The sequence below is a fragment of the Pavona decussata genome, unplaced genomic scaffold, assembly GCF_977016875.1.
Source record: "Pavona decussata unplaced genomic scaffold, jaPavDecu1.1 SCAFFOLD_13, whole genome shotgun sequence".
NCBI classification, from domain to species: domain Eukaryota; kingdom Metazoa; phylum Cnidaria; class Anthozoa; order Scleractinia; family Agariciidae; genus Pavona; species Pavona decussata.
This window is the reverse complement of record NW_028145436.1, coordinates 1,622,359-1,638,141: the sequence shown is the minus strand read 5'-3', so window position 1 is coordinate 1,638,141 and position 15,783 is coordinate 1,622,359. Positions and strand designations below refer to the sequence as shown.

At 39.7% G+C, this 15,783-nt stretch overlaps 2 protein-coding genes across 3 annotated transcripts; both read left to right on the top strand.

The window, feature by feature from the left end:
- The first annotated feature begins 3,190 nt into the window (after window positions 1-3,190).
- LOC146487811 (uncharacterized) lies at window positions 3,191-7,024 on the top strand. Of its 2 annotated transcripts, XR_014868092.1 has the most exons (4): window positions 3,191-4,174; window positions 5,332-5,674; window positions 6,684-6,730; window positions 6,974-7,024. XR_014868092.1 is itself a non-coding variant. In XM_085127662.1 (3 exons), exons 1-2 carry the CDS (start codon window positions 3,610-3,612, stop codon window positions 5,643-5,645), a joined length of 879 nt encoding a protein of 292 aa, XP_084983788.1. In that variant the 5' UTR covers window positions 3,192-3,609; the 3' UTR covers window positions 5,646-5,674; window positions 6,684-6,961. The 2 variants fall into 2 exon arrangements, 1 of the variants encoding a protein (XP_084983788.1); XM_085127662.1 differs by lacking the exon at window positions 6,974-7,024 and having other exon boundaries at window positions 3,192-4,174; window positions 6,684-6,961.
- A 2,348-nt stretch (window positions 7,025-9,372) lies between these two features.
- LOC146487810 (uncharacterized) lies at window positions 9,373-12,343 on the top strand. The gene is made up of 2 exons (XM_085127519.1): window positions 9,373-10,663; window positions 11,960-12,343. The coding sequence occupies exons 1-2, from the start codon at window positions 9,955-9,957 to the stop codon at window positions 12,268-12,270; spliced, it is 1,020 nt and encodes a 339-aa protein (XP_084983645.1). The 5' UTR covers window positions 9,373-9,954; the 3' UTR covers window positions 12,271-12,343.
- Window positions 12,344-15,783: the final 3,440 nt, after the last annotated feature.

Here is a 15,783-nt window from a genome sequence, read left to right as displayed (position 1 = left end):
ATTAAGGAATTTAAACTTGAATGTACTTTTGCCACAAACAAACAGGTTATTGAGAAGGAATTTCGTTTTAATACGATTGTAAATATTTTTTGTTCTAATTCTCTATGTTTTGTCCAATGCTACTTTGCTTTATTTATATGTGTATTTTAATTTTAGCCGGACTTATCATACGACCCCACGGACGGGTTTTTTGCTTCTACTTCTTATCATTTATAATAAATAAAGTTTGAGAGTGATTGAATTATTCATTAATCAATGTAGTATTCTAAAGATGGTTTGTTCAGTCTTGGATCCACGTGCGCTGTAGGCATGTCTAAAATGACGACTCCAGTTTCGTCGTAACAGCGTACGAGCTTTGCGGATCGGTTACCTTCCAGGTTTTCGGTGAAAAACGCTTAATTAGGGAATTTAACTTCATCCTTTTGCGCACAGCGTCGAATAAGCTTTTTATATAAATGTGTTTTCGAGATCTAGAATAGGCCATTTCCTAGTTACTGTGAACCTGACTATGAAAGCGAGGCTAAGTGCAAAACGTTACATATGAAAATTAGTTTTGGTTGCATATGAATGAAAACTTTTATTCATAACAAAGACTTTGCACTTAACCTCGCTTACATATAAATGAGGTTCAAAGCAAGGGAGGATGAAGCAATTCAGAAATGGTTTATTGTCTCTGGGATTTTTCAGAGACTTATTCATTGGCGTAATATTTAACTTGAGAGGACTTCGTGAATCTGGCCCATGATTCATTTTCGCAGTTGCCCAGATTGTTTGCTTCTTAGAACAAATTAGTAGTCTTAGAAATGGTTACGTCTTACTAATCAGTATAGGTTTACCAAGAGCGCGCACCACGGAAATAATTTAAAACATTTCGTATCTACTGAGTCCACCAGTGTTGACATGTGTATCTGTGTATGGAATTCGGCTAAAATCCCCGGGTTTTATTTTTGGGGGGGGGGGGGGTACTCCTCGGAATTGTTTGGTGGGGATGTGCTGTCTGGTTCTCCAATGACCCTATTTCAATCTTAAATGTGTAATTTTCCGGTATCCTTTTTCAGATCCGGAGCCCTGTAAAATTCCTACCCATTTTCAGACCTGGTTCCTAGAATTCATACCCATTTCTGTAAAATCCATACCCGTTTTCAGACTCTCAAACCAAAATAGTTAAAATCGATACCCTATTTTAGACCAAGAGGGCTCAAAAACCATATCCTTTGGCGCCGCAGATACCTATATAGGGGAGTACCACCCCCCCCTCCCCCGGGTTGAATCTAGCCACATACACCTCCCTTTTCCTTGATTCTTCGTCTCGCCCCAACTATTTACGCATCATTGTCATAATACATCATCTCACGCGCATCTCTACCAGGGAAGGTATTTCTACTTTAAACAAAGAGCGTGCAAATGTCTTTGGTTATTTTATTTTATAAAATTATGAAGTGCAATGTTACGAGTGCTGTGAAGGGTGATACACTTGAAATCCTTCCTCAATGAGTGTCAAGTTAAAGGAAACTGGAACATCGAGATTCCAGTTCCAGTTCCAGTTCTTGCTAGAAGTTGTGAAAACACCATTTATCGAGTTTGTGGTTCAAAACCTTAAACGGCCTCCATTTTGGTGTGGGCCAAAACTAAATGGATTAATAAAAAATATTCACTCGGGGAGATATTTTTTGGTGACATCAATTATAGGCGTTTATTGAAGCAATGGGTCTGGATAATTTGACAGAGCGCTTCTTTCTGTTTTCAGTGTGTTAAAAAATGGAAACAAATAACTACCGTAATTGGTAAAGGCAAGAACACTTTTAAACTCAATGAAACCTCCGATTTTCATACGAAGCTCAAAGAACGGACCTCTAACAGGTGTACATAGAATAGGGATACTTCAAATAGGGTGAGGATGTACGGCACAAAAATAATACCCGTCGGATAGGTTAGCTGTGTTTCTTATTTTGAGACGGACGTAATTGAGGAGGGGGAGGGGAAGGGAGAAATAATGAGGAAAGAATGGGAGGACTCCCTAGTCCCCCCATTCTTCCCTCCTTTTTTCTCGCTCCCCCTCCTCTACTCCTCCCCGATTACGCCTGCTACGCAGACTAAGAAGTGATTGACGTTTGTAAACATACGGGACATGCAGGCATGCTCTGGATTATTCCTTGTTTCTCGTCACTACGGAAAATGGAGCTCGGCGGATTCAAGACTCACAGATTCACGCTGTACGTGTGAAATATTAACGAGGTGTGATTTGCCTTATCTTCATGTCATTCGGTATCCCGTATGTCACTTGGGCACGAGAAGGAAAAAGGAAACGAGTTCATCTGCAGGAGACATGGAGAAGGACAGTGGAAAAGGAGCTTAAGGAGAGAGGGCTCAGAATGTGGGCGGAGACAGCATTAGCAACAGATGACAGAAGAGCCTGGAAGGAGAGAGCAGGCAGCACAACTTTTCACTAGGAGAATATGGAAGATGATGAAAATGATCCCTATGACATTGTGGCTAAAGATACACAACCAGTCCCTCCATCCACAATAATAGAAACTCTGCATTAATAACATCGTGCAATTGATAATCTTTGAAAGGGCCTTGAAAGGTACGTTTAGTCCTGTTTTGCACCAAACTTGATCACAAATGTAAAAATCTTTTATTCTTGGCTATTCAATCCATAGGTTTACTTCTGCGTTAAAAATTGATTCATAACGCGAAGCTGGCTCTTAAAAACTCAAATGAATTTATGTAGTAAGCCCATATATATAGAAAAATTTAAAGTTCCTTTTTCAGGGCGTAACATACTGAGGAGTTTTCATTTACCGGTTTGTCAAACATCTTCCAGAAAACTTTGCGCTAAACCAGATTGATTCTGCTGGTTAATTTGCACGTATGGCTACTCCTGTAAACTCGCATCAATCACTGCAAAAATTACAGGGGAGAGACACGCTTATTAAAATAGTTGATTGTTTGTAACATGGGTTCTTCAAAAATGAAATAGGATAGATGTTTGCTCACTTACCTTGTGTAGTCATGTATTTTTGTCATGGGTTGGGAAGTATTTGGTCTAAGTTCGGCCCCGACTGTGTAAACCACTGTTACGTTTTAATTACATTCGATTCTCTCTTTTTTTTTAAACATTTAGGCACCTGAATAAAACCCGTCAGTAGTTATCCTTACAAAGTGAACAGTACGCGTGCGAAGGTGAGAGATGGAGAAAAAACGTTAGTAATCAGTACGTTAAAATTAAGCGGTTGTCGATATGTTTCAAGTCATGAAGTCACGAAGTAGAAACCAAAACAATAAATATTTAACATCTAAATTTCATTAGACACAATGCACGATAATGAAAACATTCAGTTTACGCTCGGTTGCAGTTTTACTTTCTGATGAGCACGTGACCAGGTTAGAGGCATATCATCGGACCTCATATGCTTTCAAAAAGCCACATGTCTCTCGATTTCTCGTCGTTTATACTGAGCTAAAGGAAAGTATAGAAGAGCAAATCCTGGAAATCAACAGTGCCACCAAGGGTTTGCAGACGCTGAAAATCATTTTAGACAAGCGTGCGAGATCTTCGAACGAGAAGCCGCGAGAATTCGCCAGGAGCAAGAATCCATCGACGCCATGTCGAAGAAACTCGATCAGGTCCATTTTTCTTCCACTGTTAAACTCAATGTCGGTGGCCAGTACTTTATGACAAGCTTACAGACGCTGAGAAAAGATCCCAACTCTATGTTAGCCGCCATGTTTTCAGGGAAGTTTGACACGAAACCATCTGAAGACGGCTCGTTCTTTATCGACCGAGACGGAAAGCACTTCCGCTTTATACTCAACTATCTTCGTGATGGTGAATTGATTTTACCGGAAGGGGCAACATTTTTAAGAGAACTTCGCAAAGAAGCTGAATTTTATCAAATTCAAGGAATACTGGACGAGTTAAAGCCTCCTGTTCAGCCCGCCAAGCCATTTGAAGAGTCGGAGATTTTGACCAGTGTAGAACATCAACAAAGTTTGAAAGGCTGGCTGCCTACAGATCTGGAAGGTGAATGGCGTCTTCTGTTCCGAGCTTCTCGGGACGACTTTGGAAGTCAAACCTTTCATTCGAAATGCGACAACAAAGGACCCACAGTCACAGTTGTGAAAAGTGGAGGATACATTTTTGGAGGCTTCACCGAGACGCCCTGGACAAGTAAGAATATTGACTAAGTTATAAAGCGTGTTGGCCTATACAATCGCTTATGCAAATGAGCATTTGATTTTATCAACTGAGTTCATAGATAACAAATTAGAGGACGTTTCCAGCGTTAGTTGTTCGCTCTGACGAACGGCTAACGCTCGAAACGTCAGCTCATGAATTCATTCTCGGTGGCCAATTTTCGTATCAACTTGGTTGATGAAACTAAATATTCATTTTCACTCCCCACCGACGCAGCACCACAGTCTCTTCAGAAACTAACATTTACTCGATTATTGCACGGCTGGGTGAAAATACGCTGCAAAAATGAATAGTTCAAATCTTAAAAGTCGATTTGGTTAATTTGTTTAAACGGATTAATCTCTTGATAATCTCAGAAACGTTGGTACTTCTTTGATCAATACAAGTGATCCTTTATTAGGTTCAAAACCTTTTGTTTGGGACTCGAGTGGCCAAATTTCAACCCCGGGTGAGACTTTCATTGTAAACTGGTTTATGTGCGCGAAGCTGGCTGCGATTTTTGCGCCCAAAAAGAGCGTTAAAATCCTCCATGTTGTCGGGTTCTTTGGCCTAACTGGGTGTATCCACGTGTCCAGCGTTTTTCAGGAATTCCTTTGAAGTGTCTGAGGACACTTGTTTGACTAAACCTTGCGAAATATTTCATGGGAAATATCCGGCTAAATTCAAATGTTCCAAGACCGCTTGCAGTCTGTTTCTTTCTCGAAGTTTGTGTAGTGGTAACACGCAGCGAGAAATTGGGACGAGGAAGATAGGGACCAGGCTTCTCGTTCAAAGCCTCTTTCAGAAGCTCGCGCTCGACGGATCTTAAGAGAAAAGGGGAACTGCAAACAGTCTAAAATGTTTCTAAAAACCGTCATTGTTTAGTTGGCAAATGCGAAGCCAGTCAGGGCTGCAAGTATTAACAATAAAGAATAAAACAATAAATAAGTATTAAAAATAACAAAGACTTTTTTATTTTCATTTTGGTTCAGTCACGCTCTAACGTCAAGGGAGGGAGAGTGAATCTATTGGAAGTACGTCTAGCAAAAATGTTCCATTTACTAAGTACATTTTAACCTGACAAAACGTATGTCAAAAGGAGCGTGATAGCAAGAGATCTATGAATATTTTATGTGTTGTGTGCTCAACAGGTCAGGGCCAAATCTGGGTAAGATGCAGCCAGGCGTTCCTGTTCAGCATAGTCAACCCGAGTGGCCTGGGACCAACTAAACTGCCGCTTATCCCTGGGAAGGAACAGAATGGCATCTACTGCGATAACACTTACGGACCAGTGTTTGGTGGAGACTTGGAACTATGTATATCAGGGAATGCAAACACAAATATCATTAGTTGCAGTTATCTCGGTAACTCCTACCAGTGTCCTCCAGGACAGCAGGACACGTTCTTCACAGGTGGTAACAATTTTACTGTGACAGATTACGAGGTGTTTGGACTGCACAAGTGACAACAAACAGACGAGAGAGGAGAATGCAGGTAAAAATAACGTCACCGCTTTAATTATTCATTACTCTACTCAGGATGCAGGAAGGCAGACATTAACAATAACAATCAGTATACTAATATAGCGCCAAATCAATCATTGCTCGTGGCGCTTTACAATGAATAATGAAAAAAGAAGGAATATTAAATTAAAAACTAAATTATCTAAAAACAGGCTTTTTTATGCAAAAATCGTTTCATAAAGGCCAAGATGAGTTTTCAAACTGTTTCTTGAATCTTAAGGTAGAGTGTTCCACAGTTTTGGGGCAGCTACCTCAAGGGCACGGTCACCATACGACTTTAGATGAGCACTTGGGACGGCCAAAATTAAAAGTCTTTGAGGCGATGACCTGAGCGTACGACATGATGTTTTATAATGAGGCATATTCCCTAATCAACAAGGTACCATTGAGAGCCTTAAAAACGGGCGACCCTAAAAGCCGGAATGGTGGAGCGGCGGAATGGCGGAAAAACATCGGCAAATCCTAAAAGGGTTAGGGTTAGGGTTATAGTTTATTTGGGGGTGATTTTTTGCCGCTCCTTTTTTAGGATTTGAGGTGATTTTCCGCCATTCCCCCGTTCCATGTTTTAGGATTTGGGATGATTTTTCGCCATTCCACCGTTCCTCCCTCTCTTTTAGGGTCGCCGTTAAAAACTAATAAAAGAATGTTATAAATTTTGCTTTTATTAGGGGGCAGGGGTGGTGATGGTGGTCCCATTACCAGCCCACGTTTTGCCTCAGGTCCTATTTCCAGTGGAAAAAAGGTACGAATCCCAGAGTTTCCATTATACCCCTTCAGCCGCACAGCACCCTCAAATATGGGAATGGTATGTGTCTATTGAGCAATTCAGCCAATGACAGTTGCAGGCTTTTGGTTTTAGCGATCATTTATATTTTATTTCTATCCCCTCTTAATATGCGTTTTCGCATTTAACCTGTTCTGTATTACCTCAATAGGCTTGTTTACTGTTTAATGTTTGTCTACTCTTTTCTTTTGTTTAGGGCTACTTTGCTCCTATGAGGGATAACTTCTACAGTCCGTGTCCAGGGGCCCGTTTCTCGAAAGACCTGGTAACTTACCAGGGCCCGATAAGTGTTTTTGGCGATAAAAGTTTTTTAGCAGAAGTCGATTTTTGCTAGCTTTGAATACTAAATTTTTAAATCTTACAATTCTATGAAAACATTGGCCAAGTACCATGTCTGTAATCACTGTGTAATCGGTGAAAAAACATTTAAAAATATACTTATCGGGCCCGGTAAGTTACCGGGAGTTTCGAGAAACGGGCCCCAGGTGTTCGTTTCTCGGGCCCGAGAAGCCGTATTTTGCAGATCCGTTTTCTATATACACTATCCCGATTTGTTGTCTAATCTTGCAAAATATATCAACGTTTTAGTTTTCAAAATTAGTAAAAATAGAATTTCTGGTATAGTGATCATTGGTTACACGAAAGAGTTTTCGGATCCGAAACGTGTTCGTTTACGGAAAAAAAGGGCTGCTGTACATTTTACCACAATACCTTGTGAATCTAACACAGACAACAGGCACATAGAAAGCCATAGGTTTTTTTGTTGCGAAATTCGTCCCTGTACTAAAAAAAATGTGTATGCTAGATTTGACGTTTTTGTGAACGTTTTTTCGGTTTTTCCTACGCTAAGAATTAAGGGTGAAGGTACCAGTCACCATCTTTTTCAGTAGGGTGAATTGGGAGGTATCCAATCCAGCTATTGTTAGTTTTGTATTACAAGGGAATGGTTGTTTACCAATGGAAATTAATGCCTGTAAAAAGTCTGGTAGACTTCTAGTCGTGTTGCAACTAGTAAACCTGGAACACTAGAGTGTAAATAAAGCACCGGCTGCGTGGTAATAATTTGTGTGGGTTCTTCTAGTGGCTTGTTCTCGTTTCTGATTGGTCACAGAACAGTGAATATTCCAGAAATAATTCCAATGTTGGTGGTTGTCTTAGTTGGACGTAAAAGTAAAAAGTAGCAGTAAACTGTTAAATTTGCGTTTTATTTGTCTTGTTTATCATACATGTATTTGAAATAACTTTTGATATTAAAAAATGCCGTTGTATTTTACACAGAATGCTTCATGATTTGGCAAGAGTCAACGGAAAACTTACACCCTTCAGTCATTTAGTTATATCCAATGTTTGGTTTATCAACAGAGTTGAAAGCTAAAGGTAAATTGGCCACCGTAAAAAGAATCTAGTGCTGACGTTTCGATTCGAGCATTTGCACTTCGTAAGAACGAATCGCTCTGACGAAGGCTAACGCTCCACCTGAACTCCTTTACAAGGCCTGATTTTTGTCGTGTCCTTTTTGACTTAAGTAAAAACGATTCCAAGGATTATAAGTTCATTTTTTTTACTCTTATTTAAATCGGAGCTTTCTGGAGAAATCTAGAACTGTTTTTCTCGTCGTATCTGCTGGGTTTCTAGACGCAAGTAACCAGCCATAATATACCATTAAGGTTGCAATGGGTAGTTGTGTCTCGAAGTCCAACAGAAACTTAAAATAAAAGGAAAAAAAAGGTTACTAATCAGAAAATGTTCGAGTGAAAAATTTTGTAAAAAAGAGAGCTTTCAGAGTATTTCACGTGACTGTATCCTCAACAAAAGGGGGCGGCTACGTAACATACAGCCAGGTGTTCCTGCTCAGCGTGGTCAACCCGAGTAGCCTGGGACCAAATAAACTGCCAGTTATCCCTGGGCACTAAGCGCATGCAAAGGAGGAGAAATCAGGTATCCCATGAGTCTCCGCGAAAAATTATCGACTAGAAGGTGTCAAGTATCGATGCGAAGGCGAGCGCGCAGTCCGAAATCGACTGAATTTCAAGTGGCTATTTTTCTTTATTCAGGATCTGAGAATGTAAGTTAAATCGTTTTGTGTATTGCTTTGGCAATTAAGTTCAAGCTTGCACTACAATTTCGCAGCTAATTTGCCTAAGAATAAAGAAAAACATACAATTGTTTGGAGTGGTATGCATGATCGACTCGCTTTGTTCGTTCGCGGCTCTCAAATGCTTGACCCAAATTTGACCCTAGCGAGTTCAATCCTGGGTACATTAGCGTGAAATCTTGCCTGTTGTTGCTCGAATAGTATCTCCTTTGAATTTTATTCAAGGTCCCCTTAAGTCCCCATGTTTTGAAGGAATTTGTGTTCGTTGAAGTTTGCCTAAATTGGCGCCAAACATGTAAACAACTGCATAATGCTTTTATAGTAACTGCTTTTGAACGATCACTCGTTTTCCCGGTCGAAATGAACATTAAGCACGATTCTGTTCAGTTCTATTCGTGACATAAATGCTTCCTTTTAAGTCGATATTCAAGCAAACGGTAAATGCATGGAAGAAGTCGAAGAAGAGTCGAGTGCATGGTAAGCGGCCGTTCAATGTTTGACAGTTTCTGATCGCACAAACAAACAAAGAAGCCGCTCTCGTAAGTCTTTTGGAAAACTAACGTGTCCCATGACTGTTAGAAACCGACAACAGGCTAAGTTTGACGAATTGACATAACTCTGACTGTCTAAATCTAAGCAATTCACGTAAAGCAATGGCAACGGAGAGGGCAGATCAGCGTTCACTCCGAGAAGCTCCATCGCAAATGCGAGATCGCGTATCAACATCGAGTTGATAATATAGTTGGAAGCGAGGCATTGTGGGATACCTGAATTTTCCTCCTTTAGCGCATGCCATCTACTGCAGAAACGTCACCTACGGACCAGCGTTCGGTGCAAGACATGACTCTATATATCAGGGAGTGTTATGCGGTGATTGCCAGTGATTAACCGACTACTCCGGATAAGGAATACACAGAAGAGACGGTATTCATGCTCCTTCGGGAACCTATACTGTTTACAGTATGAACAGAATAGTATTGGAGCTGAATACACGGAATACAGTTAAAGCAGAATAGCAGGAATTGCTTTGTTTTGGAATGCTGTTCGCGGTTAAATGTTAATAAACGAATGATGGCTTTTTGTTTTAGGAACTTGTATTCTGTGCATTCTGTTCAGTATTCCTGAGCCGGAATAAGAATGGACAGAATTGTTTCAAAAGAGAACATCGCATGCACGCCGTGCATTGCAAACTTGAAATATAAAAGTAGAAAAAACGAAACAAAGCAAAATAAAACAAAACAAAAATAACATCAAAAACTAAAAAAAGCAGCTCACTTCACTTTCTGGAGAGCACGTGACCATCCCTTGCCATTAGCAGATTTCACCCGTTTTGAGAAAGATATTAGCAGCTTGTTTCTAGTTGAAAGAAAGCATGAAAAAACAAACTGTTGAACGTCGGCAACGAAACCAAGCATTGACGGACGCTGAAAATCACATCAAAGAAGCCTGTGAAATCTTGCAGCGAGAAGCCACCAGAGTTCGCCAGGAGCAGGAATACATCGACGTCATGACGAAGAAACTCGATCAGGTCCATTTCTCTTCGACTGTTAAACTCAATGTCGGTGGCCGGCACTTTGTCACAAGCGTGCAGACACTGAGAAAAGACCCCAACTCCATGTTAGCCGCAATGTTTTCAGGGAAGTTTGACACGAAAATATCTGAAGGCGGCTCGTTCTTTATCGACCGAGACGGAACTCACTTCCGCTTTATACTCAACTATCTTCGCACTGGGCAGCTTACCTTACCTGAGGGTGCTACATTTCTCAAGGAGCTCGAAGAAGAAGCTGAATTTTATCAAATTCAAGGGATTATCGACTTATTAAAGTCTTCTTCTGAAATCAGTAAACTTACCAAATCTTTTGAAGAGTCGGAAATTTTGACCAGTGAAGAGCATCAACAAAGTTTGAAAGACTGGCTGCCTACAGATCTGGAAGGTGAATGGCGTCTTCTGTTCCAAGCTTCTCGAGACGGCTTCGCCAGTGAAAATTTTCACTGGAAATGCGACAACAAAGGACCCACAGTCACAATTGTGAAAAGTGGAAAGTATATTTTTGGAGGCTTTACGGAAAAGTCCTGGACAAGTAAGAATTAATATCGACTAAGTTATAAATACAGAGGCACAACGGTTTGTTTAGTTGAATCATTTGTTCGAACGATCTAAATTGCTCCACATTTTAGGATTTAACTGTGATAAAAAAATCATTGTTTTCTTTGTTGAAATGTCACCTAAAAGGTTCGTAACTTGGGAAGTTACAAATTATTTTACTTTCGGAGAGGCAAAAATAGCGTTTGCAAAGTGAAATAAGCTAGTCAGGATATTGGAAAGCAAACATCAGCTCGGAAATTCGGCAGGCAAGATTTTGTTCGCTAAAATTTTTTTCGACTTGAACATCGAGCTAAAACTTCCGAACAGGGCGCTAGATTCACGAAGCCTTCTTAAGTTAAGATGTATCCAATGTTTTTTTTTTCAGCTCAAAAATAGACTATTGTTGGACTGACCGGCTTTTGAAAAGAAACTATAGTTAGGATACAACTTAACCGAGAAGGTCTTCGTGAATCCGACTCCAAGTAAAAAAGTTTTAAGAATGATGTATTATTCTATTAAGTGACACAGGCATACTCGGAAAAAAGAAATCCGAGTGCTCCTAAGATCAAGCAACAACACGGACACAATTACAAATCAAGGCGGCAGTGCATATTCACTGGGAGAAACCCTCCCTAAATCAACAATTGTTTCATGTAAATCTCAATCTTTGTTTGTAATTAGTTGTTGTATCATACCATTGTTATTCTAATTCTCCGCTATATATTGTTCATCAATGTAATTCCATCCGTAAAACTGAGGATGGCACAGTAGTTGCCGAAACATGTCTTTCAAATTTTAAAGTCTTGTTCTCTTCATTAAGATTGTTACAAAATTGCTGCTTTTACGTCGACCTTTTGGTAATCATCACATTTAATTCAAAAAAGTTTTAGTTTGTCCAAATTTCTTTTTCAAAGCCCCTAAAATTATCTGTGCAAACAGAAAACGACATTTTAAATATTTGATTATATTTTTTCTGTTGATACGCAATGAAACTCAAATGAGCGGTATTTGTTAAATTATTGTACAGCTGTGTAAAGAGACCCTGTAAACATAAAATGTCTAAATTTTGCTCTTGAGGTTGATTTTCTTAATATTTTCAAACATGATCAGATCTTTCGATAATCTCTTCATTTTGTGTCAACTCCAGCTTCACGGAAGGAAACCATTGAAATATTTGTGCCAAATAAAAAATTTCTGCTTAGTTGGTATATTTTAACCCAACAAAACTTATGTCAAAAGCAGAGTAACAATTGGAGCTTGCTGGATACTTCATGTAAGGTATGTTCAACAGGTCAGATAGAATGGATAAGATGCAGCCAGGCCTTCCTGTTCAGCATGGTCAACCCGAGTGGCCTGGGACCGACTAAGCTGTCGCTCATTACCGGGAGAGAACAGAATGCCATCTACCGTAGAAACAAGTACGGACCAACGTTTGGCGGAGGACACGATCTACATATATCAGAGAATGCAAACACAAATGCCGATAGCTACAGTGGGCTTGGTTACTCCTACCAGTGTCCTCCAGGACAGAAGAATACCTTCTTGACAGGCGCTAAAAAGTTTACTGTGACAGATTACGAGGTGTTTGGACTTCATAAGTAAAACAAACAAACGAGAGAGGAGCATGGAGGTTAAAGTAAGGTCACTGCTTCATTTATGTACACATGAGGTGTATGTGATTTCAAAGAGGAGTTCAAACCTCTGTTCGCAAGAAATATCCCTAGTGTGTTCATTTGCCAATCAATACAAGTAAACTTGGCTGTATTTTCTTTAAGGTCTCGGCTCACTTATCTAATGGACTCTGCTATCTGGGGTCCTTTTACTGTTCCCTGTTTCCTTACTGTTCAGCCATTGTCTTGTCACACAGGCCAAAGGCTGGCACGCCTAGCGTACTTTCCTCTAATTATTATACTCGCGGGCATTCTTGTCTTCGTACGCGCACTTCCAACTTGCGAAACAAATAACTCCGTAAAATCTGAAATCTTATCTTATGACGTTTCACATTACCTCGCAACGGCCAGTTATTCACTTATTATTTCTGGTGCTGAGTTAGGGCGAAACGTTTTAAAATATAATTTGAAATATTATGTACCTAATATTCTCTTATATTTACTCGTTACTTTACATTTAGTAATTATTTATACACAACCCTTCAAGCTATCAAATATTATCGTGTTCAAATGAAAGGTTTTGTATATATGCGTTATTGACCAAGCGTGAGGTCAAGATGTCTGGATATTGGCCAAGTTCTTTTTTTGCGTTTTTATGGACCGAGACGAAGTCGAGGTCCACAAAAACGCAAAAAAAGAACGAGGCCAATATCCAGCCATCTTGACCGAACAAGCTTGGTCAATAAAGGATTTATTATATGGCTTTACCTTCAAGTTAAAACTACAACAACAAAACAAAACAGGACATGAAACTGCCCTGCTGGGAAAGAAATTCTTCATAGCCGGCTGGTGCAAGATTTTATTATTTTCAGTGCATTTTTGGATTAGCATGTAATCGTGGAAAACAAGGAATCCTAAATTATATTAAGGCTCTAACTTTATAATGGCTTAAAGGGAGTAAATAATTATTGAGAACGAAAAATTTAGATTTTCGCAAGAGCGGGAAGATTTGAATAGAATCCGGCAAACTCGCCATTTTCAGCCGATCGCGCGGTGGCGTAAATAAAAGACATTTTTACACAGTTTTCGGCTTCCAATCATTAATTATTGAATGAAACAATAGATTTTGAAAATATATGCAAACATAAGCCGAAAAAAAAGAGCGGGTAAATCAGAAAACTGGGCGAAACTTTGTAAGATTTTGTTGTTTACAACAAGCAAGACGCGGCTAAATTAAAAACGTGAGCTTCTTCGGCGAACTTGAGGAAAAACACTTTTCTGAACTGCTCTAAACACTTAACGCAACTTTCACTTCGCTATGATTTAAATACAGTCATTACAAATCTAGAGAACTAATCAATTTAGTACTCGACTTGAGACAATACGTTTAACAAAATCAACTCTATCTAAATACACACAGGAGAGACTCACCGATTCAACTCACATTCATTTTAGCTGAAACAAAATTTTCACCACACCAGGACGATTCCGTTCTCTTTCCTTTCCTTTAGGTAAATGTTGAGAGTTTACCGAACATTTTAGTGAGCGTTTTCACCCAGAACAACGAGAAAATCGAAGAAAAGCTTGCATTGTGTCTCGGGATTAAACTTTCGATGCCAAGCGGACGGGCAACGGGTAATCCTGAGCGGGCAAGATAGCTCCATCTTGCCCGCTCGGGTAGCCAATCACAGCGCAGGATTTGACTCATCTTGCCCGCTCGCGGAGCCAGCCATATAATAATGTGTTTTATTGCCCCAAGCAAAACCAAAGCAAAGCAAACCGAAGCGAGCGTACGAAAATTAAAGTACCTTCAGTCACTGAGGGACTGGGTAAATGAGAACGACAGGGCCGACCTTTTGGTCACTGTCTAATGTATCTCTTTCTCTTTTTTAGAGTTGACTTGACTCATCTGAGTCAATTGCACGCTTTTTTGATGACACCACAGTACTGTTTTCCTGCCCTTGTAATTTTCTTCATCAAGTCTTACAAGACCACGTGTGAGAAAAGGATTCATTATGACCTCAAAGAGTTCAACTGGCTGAATCCTAGATGTAAACTTTTCTGTCGTTCTTATTTTAAATTTTAGCATTACTTTGTTAAATGGTTAAGCTTATTTCAGGTTAAATTACGTAACGGAACGCTCTTTTGTTCTTACTGTCAATTTATAAACAAATGGTATCAATTTGTTTGACACGTCATTATGATATGAGCCACAAAATGTTATTAATCTTCAATTTTTAAAAAAAACGCCAGCTTCCAATTCCGCAGTCATGAGTGATTTTTTTCTCCTTACTTTGACAGTTTTGTAGTCCAAACGAAGTGATCTTTTACGAACATACAGAGTGTATCAACTTGTGAGCCTATCAGGTCAGCCGGCCACGTGACTGTCTGCGACAAATCATCCTAGCGAGTTGAGGTTTTCAAAAGTTATTAGTATTATATGATCAGTGTTATTTTATGTTAGCATCATTTTGTTCATTTAACAGACAGAGAAGTGAAATGTTCAAGGCAGAACGAAAGAAATGAAGTTCTTTGGCGCATTCGATTCACCTTTGTGACCGCGCTGACCTGGGCACTAGTTTTTGTCAATTTTGAAAAGCGTCCACCTCAACCCGAAATCAAAAGTACGCGTCGGCATCTAAAAATCCGCTTCAATCTTCCCAGTGTTTTATTGGATTTTCAATCTTTTACTGGAAACCTGTTCCTGAGTATGCTTTTGCTCATCCTATGATATTATTTTATCATATTTGGTTAAAAACAGTATGGATCGCGTCTCCAACGGAACATGAAAAGAAGAGGTGGGAATCGTGAAGGCGCCGGGCGGAAGAAATCGCCTGCGTTGACTAAAATAACGAGAGAAATCAATCAAAAACATTGGAGAACAAATCACCATTATATATATTTGGAAAATTACATTTTCTCAACCTGGCGAAAGGTTCGGGCGGTGGGAATCTTCGTAAACGATTCGAACTACGCGTCATGGCTGCTTGGTTTGGAGCTCAGACGAAGACAAGCTTCGGTACACAGTCGATTATCTCCTCGACAAGGAAAACCTCCAGTAGAACCTTGTTCTCTACGGGTCGAGCAAGCGTCCTTGCAACGACATGGGTTTGGCTCCTAAATTTAGATAACGGAAAAGTTGTAGAAACGAAATTATAAAAGCAAAATATATGATTGAAAGCAGAAATAAAGCTTACCGGTAGTTTCGCTACAAAGTCGTTTCGCTACACTGCAACACAGTCGATTCACTACGTTTTAAAATTGACATATTCTCTAATATTTGAACTCCATTTGCTTCTCATGCACACACTGTGAAACGTAGAAACAGCGAAAATAATTTTTCACACGACCGGATACCGAAATAAACGATTAAATGATTCTTCGGCTTCAGAGGTATTCGTTGACGTTTGACTTTCCCTGGACAAGTCCATCAGTAAATTCTCCATGGTATCAAGAAAATGAGTGTTCTAAAATGGCATTAGGTCTATAATCACTATAATAATTT

Coding starts and splice junctions, on each gene's coding strand:
- LOC146487810 (XM_085127519.1), top strand. CDS start 9,955: ATGAAAAAACAAACTGTTGAACGTCGGCAACGAAACCAAGCATTGACG. Junction 10,664..11,959: donor TACGGAAAAGTCCTGGACAA/GTAAGAATTAAT, acceptor TATGTTCAACAG/GTCAGATAGAATGGATAAGA.
- LOC146487811 (XM_085127662.1), top strand. CDS start 3,610: ATGTCGAAGAAACTCGATCAGGTCCATTTTTCTTCCACTGTTAAACTC. Junction 4,175..5,331: donor CACCGAGACGCCCTGGACAA/GTAAGAATATTG, acceptor TGTGCTCAACAG/GTCAGGGCCAAATCTGGGTA.